The sequence below is a fragment of the Ursus maritimus genome, unplaced genomic scaffold (genome assembly GCF_017311325.1).
Source record: "Ursus maritimus isolate PB19 unplaced genomic scaffold, ASM1731132v1 scaffold_31, whole genome shotgun sequence".
NCBI lineage: Eukaryota > Metazoa > Chordata > Mammalia > Carnivora > Ursidae > Ursus > Ursus maritimus.
In genome coordinates, this window is record NW_024425675.1 from 31,758,743 (window position 1) to 31,774,996 (window position 16,254).

The 16,254-nt window shown below is 47.2% G+C and overlaps 3 protein-coding genes across 7 annotated transcripts in view; 2 read left to right on the forward strand and 1 right to left on the reverse strand.

Annotated features, from left to right (window-relative positions):
• The window catches only part of WDR37 (WD repeat domain 37), a 52,139-nt gene extending 45,613 nt beyond the window's left edge, over positions 1-6,526 (reverse strand). The window contains exon 1 of one of the 5 annotated variants that reach the window (XR_005838964.1): positions 5,797-5,959. The gene's annotated coding sequence lies outside the window, so the exon portion shown is untranslated. Of the gene's footprint in view, positions 1-5,411; positions 5,693-5,796; positions 5,960-6,318 lie in introns of those variants that run through there. The other 4 variants (XM_040645471.1, XM_040645473.1, XM_040645470.1 and 1 more) reach the window with 4 other exon arrangements.
• On the forward strand, positions 5,156-8,880 carry LOC121106329 (collagen alpha-1(I) chain-like). Its single transcript, XM_040645499.1, has 4 exons — positions 5,156-5,404; positions 5,648-6,237; positions 6,523-6,619; positions 8,655-8,880. Exons 1-4 carry the CDS (start codon positions 5,156-5,158, stop codon positions 8,778-8,780), a joined length of 1,062 nt encoding a protein of 353 aa, XP_040501433.1. The 3' UTR covers positions 8,781-8,880.
• Positions 8,881-11,713: 2,833 nt separating this feature from the next.
• On the forward strand, positions 11,714-15,441 carry IDI1 (isopentenyl-diphosphate delta isomerase 1). Its single transcript, XM_040645474.1, has 5 exons — positions 11,714-11,839; positions 12,119-12,279; positions 12,466-12,558; positions 12,981-13,111; positions 13,829-15,441. The coding sequence occupies exons 2-5, from the start codon at positions 12,138-12,140 to the stop codon at positions 14,144-14,146; spliced, it is 684 nt and encodes a 227-aa protein (XP_040501408.1). The 5' UTR covers positions 11,714-11,839; positions 12,119-12,137; the 3' UTR covers positions 14,147-15,441.
• Positions 15,442-16,254: the final 813 nt, after the last annotated feature.

Genomic DNA, 16,254 nt, shown 5'->3' on the forward strand with positions numbered 1-16,254 from the left:
TTTCACTTGATACAGAATTCTGAGCTGACAGTTCTTTCCCTTCAGCGCTTGAAAAATATGCCACTTCCTTATGGCCTCTATGGTCGCTGATGAGAAATCCATCAAATTGCTTTTCCACTACTGGTAAAGTGACGTTTCTCTCTTACTGCTTTTTGTCTTCAGTTCTCAGAAGTTTAACTATGATGTGTCTTAGCGTGGATTTCTTTGAGTTTATCTTGTCTGGGTTTCACTAAGCTTCTTGATTCTGTAGGTTTATGGCTTCCGAAATTTAGGAAATATTCAGCCAGTATTTCTTCAAATACGTTTTCAGCCCCACTGTCTTTCTCCTCTTTCTGGGATTATAACAAGAACAAGAGGTCTTTTGTCAAAGTTCCACAGGTCCCTGACATTCTGTTCACTTTCAGTTTATTCTCTCTCTTGTTCAAGTTGGGTAATTTCTATTTCTTCAATCTTTCCTCTGTCCTCCTCATTCTGCTGTTCAGCCATCCACTGGGTTTTTCGTTTCGATTATACCTTTGAGTTCTAAATTTCCATTTGTTTCTTTCTATCCTGTGTTTTCTTCCTGAGATTTTGTTTTTTCATTTGTTTCAAACATCAATCATTGCTCAGTGACACATAATCATTTTGGCTGCCTTAAAATCCCTGTCAAATCATTCTAACATCTGCAACATCTCTGTACTGCTGTCAGTTGTCTTTTCTCATTCAAGTTGAGGTTTTCCCAGTTCTTCATATGACATGTAATTTTAAACTGAAGCCTCAACATTTTGAGTTTCATGTTATCAGACCCAGGATCTGATTCAAGTCTTCTATTACAGCAGGCCCCTAATGACAATGTCCCGGCAATTTCTTGTTTCCACCAAGAGGAATGAGAGGTGGAGTTGAAGTCAGGGTTCTCTGCTCAGCCTCCGCTGAGGTGCAGGTACTCCTCATTGCTGAGTATGGTCAGAGTTCAAACTCTCCCTTGGCCTCCACTCACACCACCCTGGCTGCACCAGAGGTCCTTGTTACTACATCCTACATGTGGCCTCATTACCACAGAGTGGTGGTGAAATTCCTAAATCTCTACTAGGTTTCCTCTAATGCCACCCCAGCAGGAAGAGCATGTCTTCATCACCCAACACAGAAGAAAATCCCACCTGCTCACCCAGCCTTCTCTGATACCACCCAGCAGAGAAAGTCACCTCAACACAGCTTGTCAAGGGTAAAGTCTAGATTCCCCAACCAGCCTTAGACAAGAAGAATGAGGGAAGGCGCTGCAGTGTTTTTGAAAAGTGTTCTGTCTCCGGGCTGTCCCTTTTCTGGTCTTTTGACTCAAGAGCAGACTTTTCTTGGGGCTCCTGAGGTGAGCCCTTTGGTGTTGCCGGGTTGCTAGTTCTTCAGGCCCAAGTCTGGGATATATAAGGCAAAAAAGAAAACCCAGGGAACTCAGTTCTGTGTCATTTCTGAGGTCCCAATATACCAGTATCACTATACTTCCTTCTCTCCACCTTTCAGTCTTGTATGTGTTTTATATATATTGCCCAGTGTTTTTAGATATACTTAGTGGAATAGGGAAATACCTCTACTCATCTTTCCAGAGATCTCTTGCATCTCAAATTATCTGTGTGTAGACCTTGTATTAAAATGGCAACAAGAAAGTAAACCATGTTTTACAATACACTAAAAACTTTCAAATTGATTAACTAATTCTGTATTTTTAGATTTAAAATTCTGAAATCTGTAAATTTATTAAAATTATCACCTATTTTGTATAGCATTATGTAAACCGAACTCAACTATCAAATCTAAAAAAGGGGGAACAGGAGTAAAGTAACTGTTTTTCTTTTATCTCTAAAATTCTCATTTGGTTTTCTTTTTAATCTTCTATTTCTCTCAGTTTTTGGATATTCTATTTGTCAAAGCAAGTCACAAGGCCAACCCAGATTCAAGTACAGGGCAAACAGACTTAACCTCCTGGGGAAAAAAAAAATGAGAAAGAATTTGTAGCCATCTTTAATCCATCACACCTTACTCCATTAACAAATTCTGGCTATACAATGAATAACATTTTGCTTCCCTAAAAATGTCAGTGAATGGAACTAGTTTTGCCACTTCAAATACTTAGTGGAGTAAATGGGATATAAATAATCCAGTTAAGTTAAACACCTACTTGGAATAAATCCAAAGAAGATCACGACAGTTAAGAATGTGAGTTTCAGAGCCACACAACCCCCACCCCCAACTCTTGAACATTGGCTTGGCTTCATCGTGAAGCCTCGGTTTAAATGTTACCGCCTCTGAACAGGTTCCTTTGAGCACTGCTAGTCACAGCACTGCATGACCCTCACCTCCTCCACACCTATATCTTATGTGTGGTTTACTCACTCAATGAATATTTCCCCCACAACACCACCAATGTCCCACATGGGACATTATTTGGGCTCACTATTGTACTTGTAGAGCTGACCATGTGATCTAACATAAATACATCCCACAATACTTGATGAATGTATAAGTCAACTAACTGTGTAACCCGGTCAAGTTACTTAACCACCTTCCTAAGGCTTAATTTTGTCATCTTTAAAGCAGAGATAACAACAGCATTTATTTCTTTAAGTCATGCACCAAATATTCTTCAGTTCATAAATGCATTAGCTACTAGGAATATAGCAGTGAACTAAACAGGCTTGGTCCCTACTTTCAGGTTATTTAGAGTTGTGAGACAGACCTTAAACAAAATCTCAGAATTTATTACAGAAATTATAAGTTGGGGGGCGCCTGGGTGGCACAGTCGTTAAGCGTCTGCCTTCGGCTCAGGGCATGATCCCAGCGTTCTGGGATCTAGCCCCACATCAGGCTCCTCCACTGGGAGCCTGCTTCTTCCTCTCCCACTCCCCCTGCTTGTGTTCCCTCTCTCGCTGGCTGTCTCTGTCAAATAAATAAAATAAAATCTTTAAAAAAAAAAAAAAAGAAATTATAAGTTGGGGTGACTGCTCTGAAAGACATACAAATATTATGAGAAGACAAGATACAAGCCAAAGAATTAAGCAACATTTTTCTGAGAAACTGACATTTAAACTGAGACTGAAGAACTAGTAAGTGTTAACCATGTGGAAACACAGAGAGGGACTGGATATTCCAAGAAGAGGAACAGCATGTGCACATGCCCTGAGCTAGGAATGAAACCAGTTTATCAGAGATACTGAAAAAGAGATAATGTGGCTAAAGCATAGCAAACAATGGAGAGAATAGTACAAGTGAGAGAGGGAGGCTTAGAGTCTGTCTTTTATGTTTAGATTTTATCCTAAAACAAAAAGGAAGCCACTTCAAGGTGTTTAGGTAAGTAAGTGATACTAGATTTGCATGAAAAATCACTCTTGTTGCTGCGTAGAAAACACATGAAAAAAATCAGACGACTAGGAATGGGGAAGCCAGTTGGGAAGTTACCAAAGTAGTCTAGGCAATTAATGATTATCCTTAAAATTAGAGGGGTACACAAATGGATTTGGGGTGGGGAGGGCAGGTGGGGCAGAAGAGGGGTATCAAGAACAGCCCTCATTTCTGAGGTAAGAAGTAGGTGAAAAAGCTAGACAAGGGGAAGCACAGTTAGAAATACTGCAGAGACAAGGGTAACATGGACAGGTCTACCTGAGACAGGAGAACTACTACAAAGGTGTGGTATGAGGCTCACGTGGATCAGTAAAAACAGCCACTATTGCTCCAACATCCCTGTGAGGCACAGTTCCCAAATGTTCAACAGGCCAAACACTTTAGTAAACTGATCATAGAACTGTAAAAGAGAGGGGCCCCTGGGTGGCTCAGTAGGTGAAGCGTCCGCCTTCGGCTCAAGTCAAGATACCAGGGTCCTGGGATTGAGCCCAGAGTCAGGCTCCCTGCTCAGCAAGAAGCCTGCTTCTCCCCCTCCCTCTGCCTGCCGCTCTCCCCACTTGTGCGTGCTCTCTCTCTATCAAATAAATAAATAAAATCTTAAAAAAATAAAAAAAACTGAAAAGGGGAAAAGGAAAAAAAAAGGGGCCCTGAAGGTGCAGGGAGAAGGGAAAAAAAGAACAGAACTGTAAAGGGGAGAAATATGTCTTTACTCTAAAAATAATCTACTGTAACCAATGTTAAAAGCTGTGCCATTTTGGGGCGCCTGGGTAGCACAGTCGTTAAGCGTCTGCCTTCGGCTCAGGACGTGATCCTGGCGTTCTGGGATCGAGTCCCACATCAGGCTCCTCCGCTGGGAGCCTGCTTCTTCCTCTCCTGCTCTCCCTGCTCGTGTTCCCTCTCTCGCTGGCTGTCTCTATCTCTGTCGAATAAATAAATAAAATCTTAAAAAAAAAAAAAAAAGCTGTGCCATTTTACCTAAATATAATCAAAAACAAATACCTGAAATTCCAAAAGATAATTACATTTTTTCAAAATATTCATACTAACCCACTATTATAGGGCAGATCACATTAAACAGGTTTATGGGGGGGAAAATCCTACTGGTTTTTTAAAAACTTTATTTTCAAGAAATTATAGTTCCCTCCAAAAACCCAACCTCCCTATTCCACCATTCAAATAAATAGGTTTAATATAAAGTCTCCTGCACAACTCATGGGCCACACACATGACCCCATATACAAAACATTACTCACAATTTCATACCCAGTGGGACTTTTAAACATTTTCTTTTAGCAAGAAAAAAACATTTAAGTACTTTTCATTTCAATTTCATGAACGTTAATCAAATGCAAAAGAATGATTAAACAATGTAATCTATACATAGCATTTAACAGTATCAAACGTGAATTCCCACAGGCCATTCAGTACAGCTCTTCCTAACACGTTCTTGTCACAGCGCAGTGGCTGTGCTGTGAACTCCTGGCGGGCTGGAACAGCAAACTCAACTGCTCCGCAGCATCTATGGAGAGGGGCTCTGGCAGAAAGATGTCATCAGTCTTAACCTGAGGACAGTGTTTTCTCACTCATCTACACACTGAACTGGGGGACCCCACTACTCGGAAAATGACCGCCAAGATTTTTCAGGTGCAAGTGCAAAGCAAGTGACAGCCCAACAGAGCCACCCAAAGGCAGGTGCCAAGAGGCTGAGACAAGAGGAAGGAAACGCTCTCACGAAAGCTCTCCCGTGTCACGACTTTGCCAGAACGCATGGCACACACATCATAACATGACCTTCTCAACATCAAAACGCGGCTCGGAAAGGTCGCGCAGCTGCTGTGCAGTGCGGCCGGGGTCCGCTGCTCTCCTGGCTGGTGGGGCCCAGCGCAAGGAGGACCGCGCCCCTGGGCCAGGCCGCGCAAGCCATGGGGAGCCCAAGCCGGCGAGCGGAGCGTGCAGAGCGGGGCGGCCGGCCGCGGAGAAGACACTCCGGAGGCACGGGGCCAGCTCGGAGGCACACAATTCCGGGGACACTAAGGTCACACCTTAGAGGCCACCATCCTGGATTTACGGGGCGCTCGGTGGAACGGAAACTGATGGAACTTCCCGACTCGCCGCGCCCTCCCAGGGCAGGCTCAGCTTCGGCGGGCCGGGCACGGGAGCCTGCTGCAGCGAGGCTGGGCCACCGGACCTCTCAGCTCTTGCCCACCACGTAACCTGGGGCTCTGAGCGAGGCGCCGTCCCTCCCCGCCCCGGACCGACCCGAGCCCTCCACCGGCAGCAAGCACCAGGGCACGCGGGGTCGGGCGTGGGGCGGGGGCGCGAGGCAGCCACAAGCCCCGCAGGCACGCCCCCAGCCCCGCTCGGAGGCCGCGGGCCCCTGCACCCGGGCTACCCCTCCGAGGTGGAAGATGACCGCCCGTCACTCACCTGTCCTGCCGCCGCCGTGCCCGCCGACCCCCAATGCCAACCGGGCCCTGCGCTGCAGCCCGCCCGTTCCGAACCACGCGGCGCCCGCAACGGACCGGGAGACGCAGAACACCGAATCTCCGCCCTGACGCGGCCCCGCGAACCGGCAGCCCGACGCCCCGCACTTCCGGCGCCGCCGGAAGCTCCTGCCTCGCCTCGCGCCCAGGCCGCCGGAAGTCCCCGGCACGACCTCCGCCCCGCGCCGGAAGTCCCGCCCGCGGCCTCCGTTTCAGCCTCGACCGTCGGAAGTCCCGCCCCGGCCCTGCACGCGCACCGGAAGTCCCGCGTCCGCCCGCGTTGGCGGGGCTGGCCGCGCGGGGAACCCGGGGCAGTGGGGGTGCGGTGGCCGTTTTTTGCGCCGGTGACTGCCCGCCCCCACCCCGCGGAGGCGCTCGCCCCAAGGTGAGCCCGGAAGGGCCGAACCGCGGACTGGGAGTCGCGGGCGCTCACAGGGAGCCCACTAGTGCGGCCCCCAGTACTCACTGCGGCGGGCTCCCGCGGGGGTCCTCGACCCCCACAGGTTCGCGTCCATCGGCTCGGGTCGGGGGGACCGCTGATGGGCGTCCAGCCCTACGTGCTCCCCGCGGCCGCAGGGCTGCTGGCCGCGATTCTTCCTCGCGGGGCTGTGGCAGAGGCTTTCTGTCCGCACGGGCGCCCGATGGAGGTAGAATACTATTAATATTTCAGCTTATCTGCAGAGGATGACTCATCCACTTTCCTTTCTGAAATATTTGTTCGCCATTGGCTAAAAAGAAAAAACAAAATCAGCTGCTCACTGCAAAAGGTGGGACTTTCTCGTGTTTGATCTAGGTTGCAAAGAGGACGTAATGGACTGGAGACCTTACATGAGCGACCACCCTCTGTTTTACAAGCAACTCTAGGCGTTTAAAACTGACCTACAGTAAATGAAAAGCAAGAAAACATTTTCCTGATATGTGGGTCAACATTCTCGCTCCTTCCTTTAAAAACGAAAGCTCGGCATTCAAATTCAAGAAGCCCTAATAAGATGATTGCACAAGAAACAAAATTAACGTATTTTGGGATCCAAATAATCACAAAGTATGTAGAATAAATCCTGAAGTTATTTACACATTTAGTAAAAGCTGAGCACTAAGAAACCATTCTGTAAGAGAGAGTAAGGGTTTCAGACTTTTGGAGATTGTGGCAAACATTTCACCAGGAGGAGAATTTTTCTCTACCCTTCAGAATTCTTCTGGCTGATGGAAAAGTTACAGTGACATGAGACAGATTAGCAGGAGAATATCAAATTTAATTATAATTATGCATGTATGGGAATCCAGGTAAACGAGAGATTCCAAAGACAGGCAAAATAAGGTTCATAGGTCACCCAGAGCCTAGGAGAAGGGGGTCTGGGACTTCAAAAGGAAGAAGAATGACTCATAAGAGGGTGGAACAAACTGTTTCTTAAACAAATGTTTGCTAAGCTGCCCAGAAACAATGGGACACAGAGGAGACTTTGATGACCTAGACCTAGCTAGTTCCCTCCCTGTCCACCTAGGGTTTGTTGGCTTCCCAATGCTTAAAGACTTTTTTTTTAAAGATTATTTATGTATTTATTTATTTGACAGCCGGAGCATGTGCGCACACAAGCAGGGGGATCGGCAGGGAGAGGGAGAAACAGGCTCCCAGCTGAACAGGGATCCCCAGGCAGGGCCCTATCCCAGGACCCTGGGATCATGACCAGAGCTGAAGGCAAATGCTTAACCAAATGAGCCACCCAGGTGCCCTAGGACTTTTCTGATGCAATTAGTGGTGATATTAACAAAGGTGATTGGTATTGAGTACTGAAATGTGTTAACATTTGTAAGATCTGCTTAATTCAGTGAAGTAATATTTTCCAAGGGACCTAATGTTACAAAATCATGCATGAGAAAATATGCAAAGTTTTGGTCCAAAGCAATGAATGTTAATGTAACAATATTAAATGTTCATATCTGTAGAAAAGATGTTAGGCTTTGAAGCTGACAGCCAGGAAAGAGTTGAGACATCTTTGGGCAAAAAAGGTGGTTTTATTAAAACACTGGGACAGGACTCATGGGCAGAAAGAGCTGCACCCGCACCATGAGGAGTGGCCCATGATATACTTTCAAGTTGGGAAGGGGTTAGAGATAGCATGTCTCTAAGGAATTTTGAAAGCAAGGTTTCCAGGACCTTGAGGGCGCTAGCTATTATTGGGAAAAGGTCATTTATTACTGTCTAATAAAACCTTAGTTATGCAACCCTTCAGATGTACGTCAGTGGGCCATATGCTTGGGGTGTGGGTGACTGCCAACATGTATCTTGGGAAGTTTAGAGATAAAGGAAATTTCTAAAGGAATTTTTATATGTTAAAGTAGACTTAACAGGATCCTGGGAGCTGGGCTAAGTTGCCTTTTGCCCTTAGCAAAGTATTAACATCGAGGCAGTGGAGTCCCTAGAGGAAGGTCATTCTGCCTGTTTCAAGGACTTGTCAATGTGCTGTGGATAGTAAAGAAATTTAATAATTTATCTTTTGCCTTTGTTTCCCACATCAGTGTCAGATTCCAAATAGCAAATATCTTTTTTAAAAAACCACTACCTGTAGTTATTATCAAAAAAGAATAACCATGATAATCTGAAAAGGCTAATAAAATACTTGCCAATTTTCTGGCATATTTGTGTGAAGAAAGATTTTCTTCATAGACTTTAGCCAATGCAACGTGTAACAGCTGTCTTCTCTTGTCAGATGTAAGAGAAATTTGCAAAAAATGTAAATAAAATCTCCCAGACACCTCTTCTTTTTTTTTTTTTTCCCAAGATTTTATTCATTTATTTAACAGAGAGAGAGACAGCCAGCGAGAAGGAGAACACAAGCAGGGAGAGTGGGAGAGGAAGAAGCAGCCTCCTACCAAAGGAGCCTGATGCAGGGCGCTATCCCAGGACTCCTGGATCACTCCCTGAGCTGAAGGCAGACGCTTAATGACTGAGCCACCCAGGCGCCCCTCCCAGAAACCTCTTCTGATTTGTTCACAAAACAATTATTTATTAAAATGTTATTTGTCAATATGTAGTGCATTTATCATCTTTAAGTGAATTAACAAATATCTTAATATACTAGTCTTAATATTTTTAATATAGTAAATACGGATAGATACCAACAGTAAGCAAAAGCTCTTTAAGTTCTCGGTAAATTCTAAGACTGTAAAGGTGTCCTGAGACCAAAAAGTTTGAGGACCCCTGCACGTCACTTTGCTAAGCAGTAATAATTCAGTATTTTAAATTTCACAGGCACAAGAGGAAGGAACTTGAGCTATGTAGGCATTTTATAATTACTTAAATTGAGAAATAATTTCACAGGTAGCCTGAATTAATATACTCTTGATATATAACCACACTTTATTCAATTTATTTGAATAAATGAATGATTGTTACCTGACGGCAAATTTAGTAATTTTAATAATTTAAAATTTTTAACAGATAAATGAATTTTTTTAAATTAAGTTAAATTTTAATACTTAATACTTTAATATTGAGTGGGTGTAATGTGTTGGGTCTGTGGAGATGTGATGTGGGGGGGCATGTTGAGTGTAGGGTGGGGGGTCTGTGAGGGTTGTGGGTGTGATGTGTAAGGTGTGATGTGTTGGGTGTGTGGGTGATGTGAGAGGCATGATGTGGGGTCTGCATGGGGTGTGGGTGTGATGTGAGGGGTGGGATGTTAGGGTCTGCGTGGGGTGCGGGTGTGATGTGTAGGGTCTGCATGGGGTGCGGGTGTGATGTGTAGGGTCTGCGTGGGGTGTGGGTGTGATGTGAGGGTGGGATGTTAGGGTCTGCGTGGGGTGTGGGTGTGATGTGAGGGTGGGATGTTAGGGTCTGTGTGGTGTGTGGGTGTGATGTGAGGGGTGTGATGTTAGGGTCTTGGTGGGGTGTGGGTGTGATGTGTAGGGTCTGCGTGGGGTGCGGGTGTGATGTGAGGGTGGGATGTTAGGGTCTGCGTGGGGTGCGGGTGTGATGTGAGGGTGGGATGTTAGGGTCTGCGTGGGGTGCGGGTGTGATGTGAGGGTGGGATGTTAGGGTCTGCGTGGGGTGCGGGTGTGATGTGAGGGTGGGATGTTAGGGTCTGCGTGGGGTGCGGGTGTGATGTGAGGGTGGGATGTTAGGGTCTGCGTGGGGTGCGGGTGTGATGTGAGGGGTGGGATGTTAGGGTCTGCGTGGGGTGCGGGTGTGATGGGAGGGATGTTAGGGTCTGCGTGGGGTGCGGGTGTGATGTGTAGGGTCTGCGTGGGGTGCGGGTGTGATGTGAGGGTGGGATGTTAGGGTCTGCGTGGGGTGCGGGTGTGATGTGAGGGGTGGGATGTTAGGGTCTGCGTGGGGTGCGGGTGTGATGTGAGGGTGGGATGTTAGGGTCTGCGTGGGGTGCGGGTGTGATGTGAGGGTGGGATGTTAGGGTCTGCGTGGGGTGCGGGTGTGATGTGAGGGTGGGATGTTAGGGTCTGCGTGGGGTGCGGGTGTGATGTGAGGGTGGGATGTTAGGGTCTGCGTGGTGTGCGGGGTGCGGATGTGAGGGGTGTGATGTTAGGGTCTTGGTGGGGTGTGGGTGTGATGTGTAGGGTCTGTGGGGTGTGGTGTGTGATGTGAGGGGTGGGAGTGTAGGGTCTGCGGGGTGCGGGTGTGATGGGAGGGATGTTAGGGTCTGCGTGGGGTGCGGTGTGATGTGAGGGTCCGCATGGGCGGGTGATGTGTAGGGTCCGCTGGGGTGTGGGTGTGATGTGAGGGTGGGATGTTAGGGTCTGTGTGGGGTGTGGGTGTGATGTGAGGGTGTGATGTTAGGTCTTGGGTGGGGTGGATTGTTTGGGTCGGGGTGCGTGGTGATGTGAGGGGGATGTTAGGGTCTGGGGGTGTGGTGATGTGAGGGTGGGATGTTAGGTCTGTGTGGTGTGGGGTGGATGTGAGGGGTGGATGTTAGGTCTTGGTGGGGTGTGGGTGTGATGTGTAGGGTCTGCTGTGGGTGCGGGTGTGATGTGAGGGTGGGATGTTAGGGTCTGCGTGTGGGGTGCGGGTGTGAGTGAGGGGTGGGATGTTAGGGTCTGCGTGGGGTGTGGTGTGATGTGAGGTGGATGTAGGGTCGCGGCGTGGGGCGCGGTGTGATGTGAGGGTGGGATGTTAGGGTCTGGCGTGGGTGTGGGTGTGTGAGTGTGAGGGGTGGGATGTTAGGGTCTGCGTGGGGTGCGGGTGTGATGTGTAGGGTCTGCGTGGGGTGCGGTTGTGATGTGAGGGTGGGATGTTAGGGTCTGCGTGGGGTGTGGGTGTGACGTGAGAGGCGTGATGTGGGGTCTGTGTGGGGAGGCCGCAGGGTGTGAGGTGTTGGGTTGAGTGTGGCCGGTACGGCGGGCGTGACGTGGGGGCCAGCTGTGGGTGTACGGTCGGGTCAAGAGGGCGTTCCCGAGGGCGGTCATGTGGATGGTCTGCGTGTGGGGCGAACGGCGCGTGCGTGCGTCCGCGACCTTCCGAACCAGGGCACGCACGGCGCCGCCCCGCTCGGCCCTCGTCCGGCCCACCGCCCGGAGGGAATCCGAGCTCAGCCTCCCCGTCGGCTAACTGCGCGGACGACCCCGCGCACACACGTCTCGACGCCTCAGACCCCGCCGCCCAGGGACCTGCCTCCGGCGCGCAGACGGGCGTGTTATGGGCGAGGCCAATCGCCCGGCCCTCCGTCTCCGAACCCCTCCTTAAAACGGCTCCGCAGAGACCTGAGTCCGTACAGCGGTGTTCACAAGACACCGGTAACAGCTGAACCTAGCCTCCGAGACCGAGGCCCTGCACACGCCCTCGCGCGACCGTGACGCCAGGCGCGGCCGGCGCGCGATTGGCCGGGGACGATGTGGCGCGCTCTGGCGCGGGCGCTGACGATTGGGCGCACGGCCCCGAGGAGCGGGCCCCAGACCTGGGGGCGGGGCCTGCGGGAGCATCGCGCGGCGCAGGAGGCGCGCGCGGCGGAGCAGACGTACCCGGAGCGCGGCCACCTGTGGTAGGCTGGCGGGAGTCGGGAGGGTCCCCGCGGGTGCGGGTCCGGGGCGCGGAGAGGCCCGGAGGTGGAGCGCCCGGGATGGGGGACCGAGTGTGGCCGCGCCGCCCGCTTGCGCTGCGTCCGGGGCGCCAAGCCGCCCCGCGCCCTCCCGGGGGACTTTCGGGGACAGGTGGGAGTTGGGGGAGGTCCCCGGGGCCCGGGTGGTGGTGGTGGGGAGCTTCTCCCAGGGACGCGGGGCCACGGGCCCCGGTCCTGTGTCAGCGTCAGGGTCACGGACAGGGTCCGGCGGGCTGCCAGCATGCCGGAGATTGACACGGACAAGCTGGACGCACAGCAGGTGCAACTGCTGGCGGAGATGTGCATCCTCATAGATGAAGAGGACCGTCGCGTCGGGGCGGAGACCAAACGGAACTGCCATCTGAACGAGAACATAGACAGAGGTGCGGGGGCCGGGGCAGGTGCGGGGGCCGGGCGGCCCATGTGCCCGCTGCGCTGTCTGTGCCGTGCAGAGACCCGCTGAACAGCACACCGTGGCAGCAAGTTCCAGGGGCTCTGGACCGTCGGTGGAGAATGGGGCAAGTAACTGCTGTTTTACAGTAAAGTAATTGCCCCTCTTTGGCTCGCAGGGTTATTGCATCGAGCTTTCAGCGTCTTCTTATTCAACACGGAAAATAAGCTCCTGCTGCAGCAGAGGTCGGATGCTAAAATCACCTTTCCAGGTGAGTGTGCTTCTGGCTGAAGTATTTTGTGGGGAGCCGGATCCAGCGAGACTCGGTCGGGGGCATTCTTGGTAGCCAGGGTCAGAAGGGAAATCCTGTGGATGGCATCATTTCATATTCCGCATAAAGAAGTGTGTGCATTGAGTGCAACTTAATAAAATGGCAATGAAAACTGCCCACATCACTTATATTTCTAATGTACATTTTTTCTGTGTTGTAGGTTTGTCTTTATACTCTTTGATCTTTCTGGTTAAGAAGGCGTCAATAAAGAACTTATCCACACGTGTCTATTATTGATAGCTTATTGTAACTGATTTAGAAATCTCCATTTTTCTGTTACTTTTAAAACTTTACGTTTTTTTTTTATCTTTTAGGCCTGTTTGGAAGAAAAATTAATCTACATGTATATTAAAATGTTCCAGGTTGTTTTACCAACACTTGCTGTAGTCATCCGTTAAGTAATCCCCAAGAGCTCGAAGAAAAAGAGGCCATTGGAGTAAGAAGAGCAGCACAGAGGCGTTTAAAGGCTGAATTAGGAATTCCCATGGAAGAGGTAACCAGTTTACTGCACAACCGTACAAGCTGAAATCTTGTTTAGAAATCCAAACATAAAAACATTTTAATTAAAATTTTAAATTTAAGGTAGGTCTCTGCTTTGTAACCTTGTGAGTTATTGGCCCCAGAAAGCACCTCCATTAAAGATTATTTAAATGTCGATTTCTTCATATTACTTGTGAGAATTTAGCTCAGTGCTGAAATGGATTGATCTGTTAACCAGTATATTAAATTGATTATTTTTATAATTGACCTGATCAAAATGATAGTTTTCTTGTAGAAATCCTTACAAATATGAAGTACAAATCTGATTGGGTAAATTGAAATAATCTTTTTTTTCCTGGAATTGTTCCCTTTAAATAAGACCTGAGTAAATAAAGTATATCTCATCTAGTTTAAATGGTAAATACTTTTCCCCCCGAAAAGTACTATCAAGACGTGAAGGAGAATGTCATACATCTAGCTTGAGTGCGTGCTTTTTTTTTTAATACAATTATTTCAATAAAATCAATTTAAATTTTTGGTCCTACGGGGAAAAAAATTTAAGCACTTGAAACTATAATAATATTTTCATATATCATCGATAGATTAATATTTTAAGAGTTCTAAATCTAAAACTGTGGTTCTGTTGTTCAGGATCTTACTGAAATGTGGTGGGCTGATTTACATTACTTGTGTTATTGATGTTTTTGCTGTTGTTTTATTTTCATCCTAGGTTCCTCCAGAAGAAATTGATTACCTAACACGAATTCACTATAAGGCTCAGTCAGATGGTATCTGGGGGGAACATGAAATTGATTATATTCTGTTTGTGAGGAAGAATGTAACTTTGAATCCAGATCCCAATGAGATTAAGAGCTACTGTTACGTGACAAAGGAAGAGCTAAAAGAACTTCTGGAAAAGGCAGCCTGTGGTGAAATTAAGTTAACTCCATGGTTTCAGATTATTGCCGATTCTTTCCTCTTTAAATGGTGGGATAACTTAAATCATTTGAATCAGTTTGTTGACCATGAGAAAATACATAGAATGTGAATGTGAAAATGAATGGTTAGCAAAATACTGAAAAATTTTTCCATTTAGTAAACTGAACATAATTTTTTAAAAATTTGGTTCCCCGTAAGAACTCGTCACTTGAAATATTGATACTTTACAACCAGTATTTGTGTGGAAAATACAACCAAGTACCTAATTTTGTATCACACACCCCATATGTGTGCATTGCTATTTGTACATGACATTTGCGAGAGGTTATTGTAAAAACTGAGGGCACATTAACGTTATCTGCCTAATCACGTGGTCCTAACAAACTCTCACAAATAAGTGAAGCTCTTCATTTTCGGTATGTTGTGATGAATACTGTCAGCACGCTTGTAGAGTACTTTGCTCTTTGCCAATGCTTTATAAATCGTTCCATTTTTATCATAGTGTAGAAGAACCTGCAGGGGGAACTATTTGCTTACTTGAACATGGTCCAAATTAACTTTCCATATGAGCAGACTGGTAGAGCAGGTTCAAGGGAAGGTAAATGGTATGTATCCTGATTTCTGTTATTCTAAGTTGATTTTATGGTTTAATCATTCTGGAAGTATTTTGATACCAAAAGTCAAACATTGCTTTTGGTAATGATATCGGTCGGGTTAAATCTTTAAATAGTCTTTGCCAGTTAGCAACGTGTGCTTTCCGAACGACATGGACAGGCAGGCTGTTTGTAAAATGGAAATTGGGTCAGTTGGGTCATGCGCTACAACGGGGTTTCTTGACCTTGACACTGCTGACATTTGGGTTGGAGAATTCTTTGCGGGAATTCGTCTGTATGTCCTACGATGTTTAGCAGCATCCCCGGGTTCCACCCACTCAAAGCCATTCTCACCCCTCCCCCCGTGAGTCACTGTGACACCAGATGCCAAATAACTCCTGGAGGGCACAGGCGCCCCCAGTTGAAAACCACTGTTCTACCGAGTCAGGCTATATCGTAGGGGGAAAAAATTCACAGAAAGATTATAGTCCATGTTATGGATTTGGGTTATGGGATGTGTGTATATTCATATTTAAATTGTACCTCGACTAATGCACTTTCTAAAAGTCTTGCCATAGATTTCTCAGATCTGAACTCTTAAGACAGCTGTATTATCCTCTAATGTTGTATAATAACTAATGAAGAAAAAAATGAGAGATTATTTAACAAAGCTAAATGTTTTGTAAATTCAGTAGCAAAATCCATTTCTTGTTAACCTCGAACAGTTGACTTAAAACTTCAGGCAAGACTGTGTGGCAAGTATTAGTTTTACTGAAAAACAGAAACAATAAAAAGAATTACCACATTTTAACATTGTTGTCTGGTTTGTTAAAACTTTAATCCCATCATTTAATCCTTTAATAAAATTATGGGATCCATAACCAGGAGCACCAGTGGACAGCGCACCTCAGTCCACTCAGTAAATGCTCAGTGAGCGTTAGATGTTACTGCTATTGTTTTATTAGAAGGCCTGTCTGGAACATGGAAGGATGAATACTCTTTGACTTGATGAACCCCTTAGAACTCTTTCATCTTTTTAAAGATGAAATGAAACTTAAATTTTTATCTTAACTGCTTAAAATTCATGGTCTCCAAAGTCTATAACTGTCTGACAGCTCCTTTAAGGGCCAGAAGTAGTCTTCTACAAAATTTATTATTCCGGGGGTGCCTGGGTGGCTCTGTCGATTAAGCGTCTGCCTGGTCATGATCCTGGGGTCCGAGATCGAGTTCCACTCCCCGCTTAGCGGGGAGTCTGCTTCTCCCTCAGCCCCTCCCCCTTCCCTCCTGCTTGTGAGCATTGTCTCTGGTAGACTGGTGATGGGTAGTAAGGAGGGCATGGTGCACTGGGTGTTGTACACAACTAATGAATCATCGAACTTTACATCGGAAACCGGGGATGTACTGTATGATGACTAACATAATATAATAAAAAAACATTAAAATAAAAAAAATTTTAATATAAATAAAATTGATTATTCCGTCTTCAACCCTATACCGTCCAGAGAACAAGAGTGAAAACCAAGACACTGTAGGGAGGGGGCAGGTGCTACTCCCCTGCGTGGCCCCAGCCCCCAGCAGAGGGGCACAGGCACAGAACTCTAAGGCATGTGAGTGGGTCCCTGGG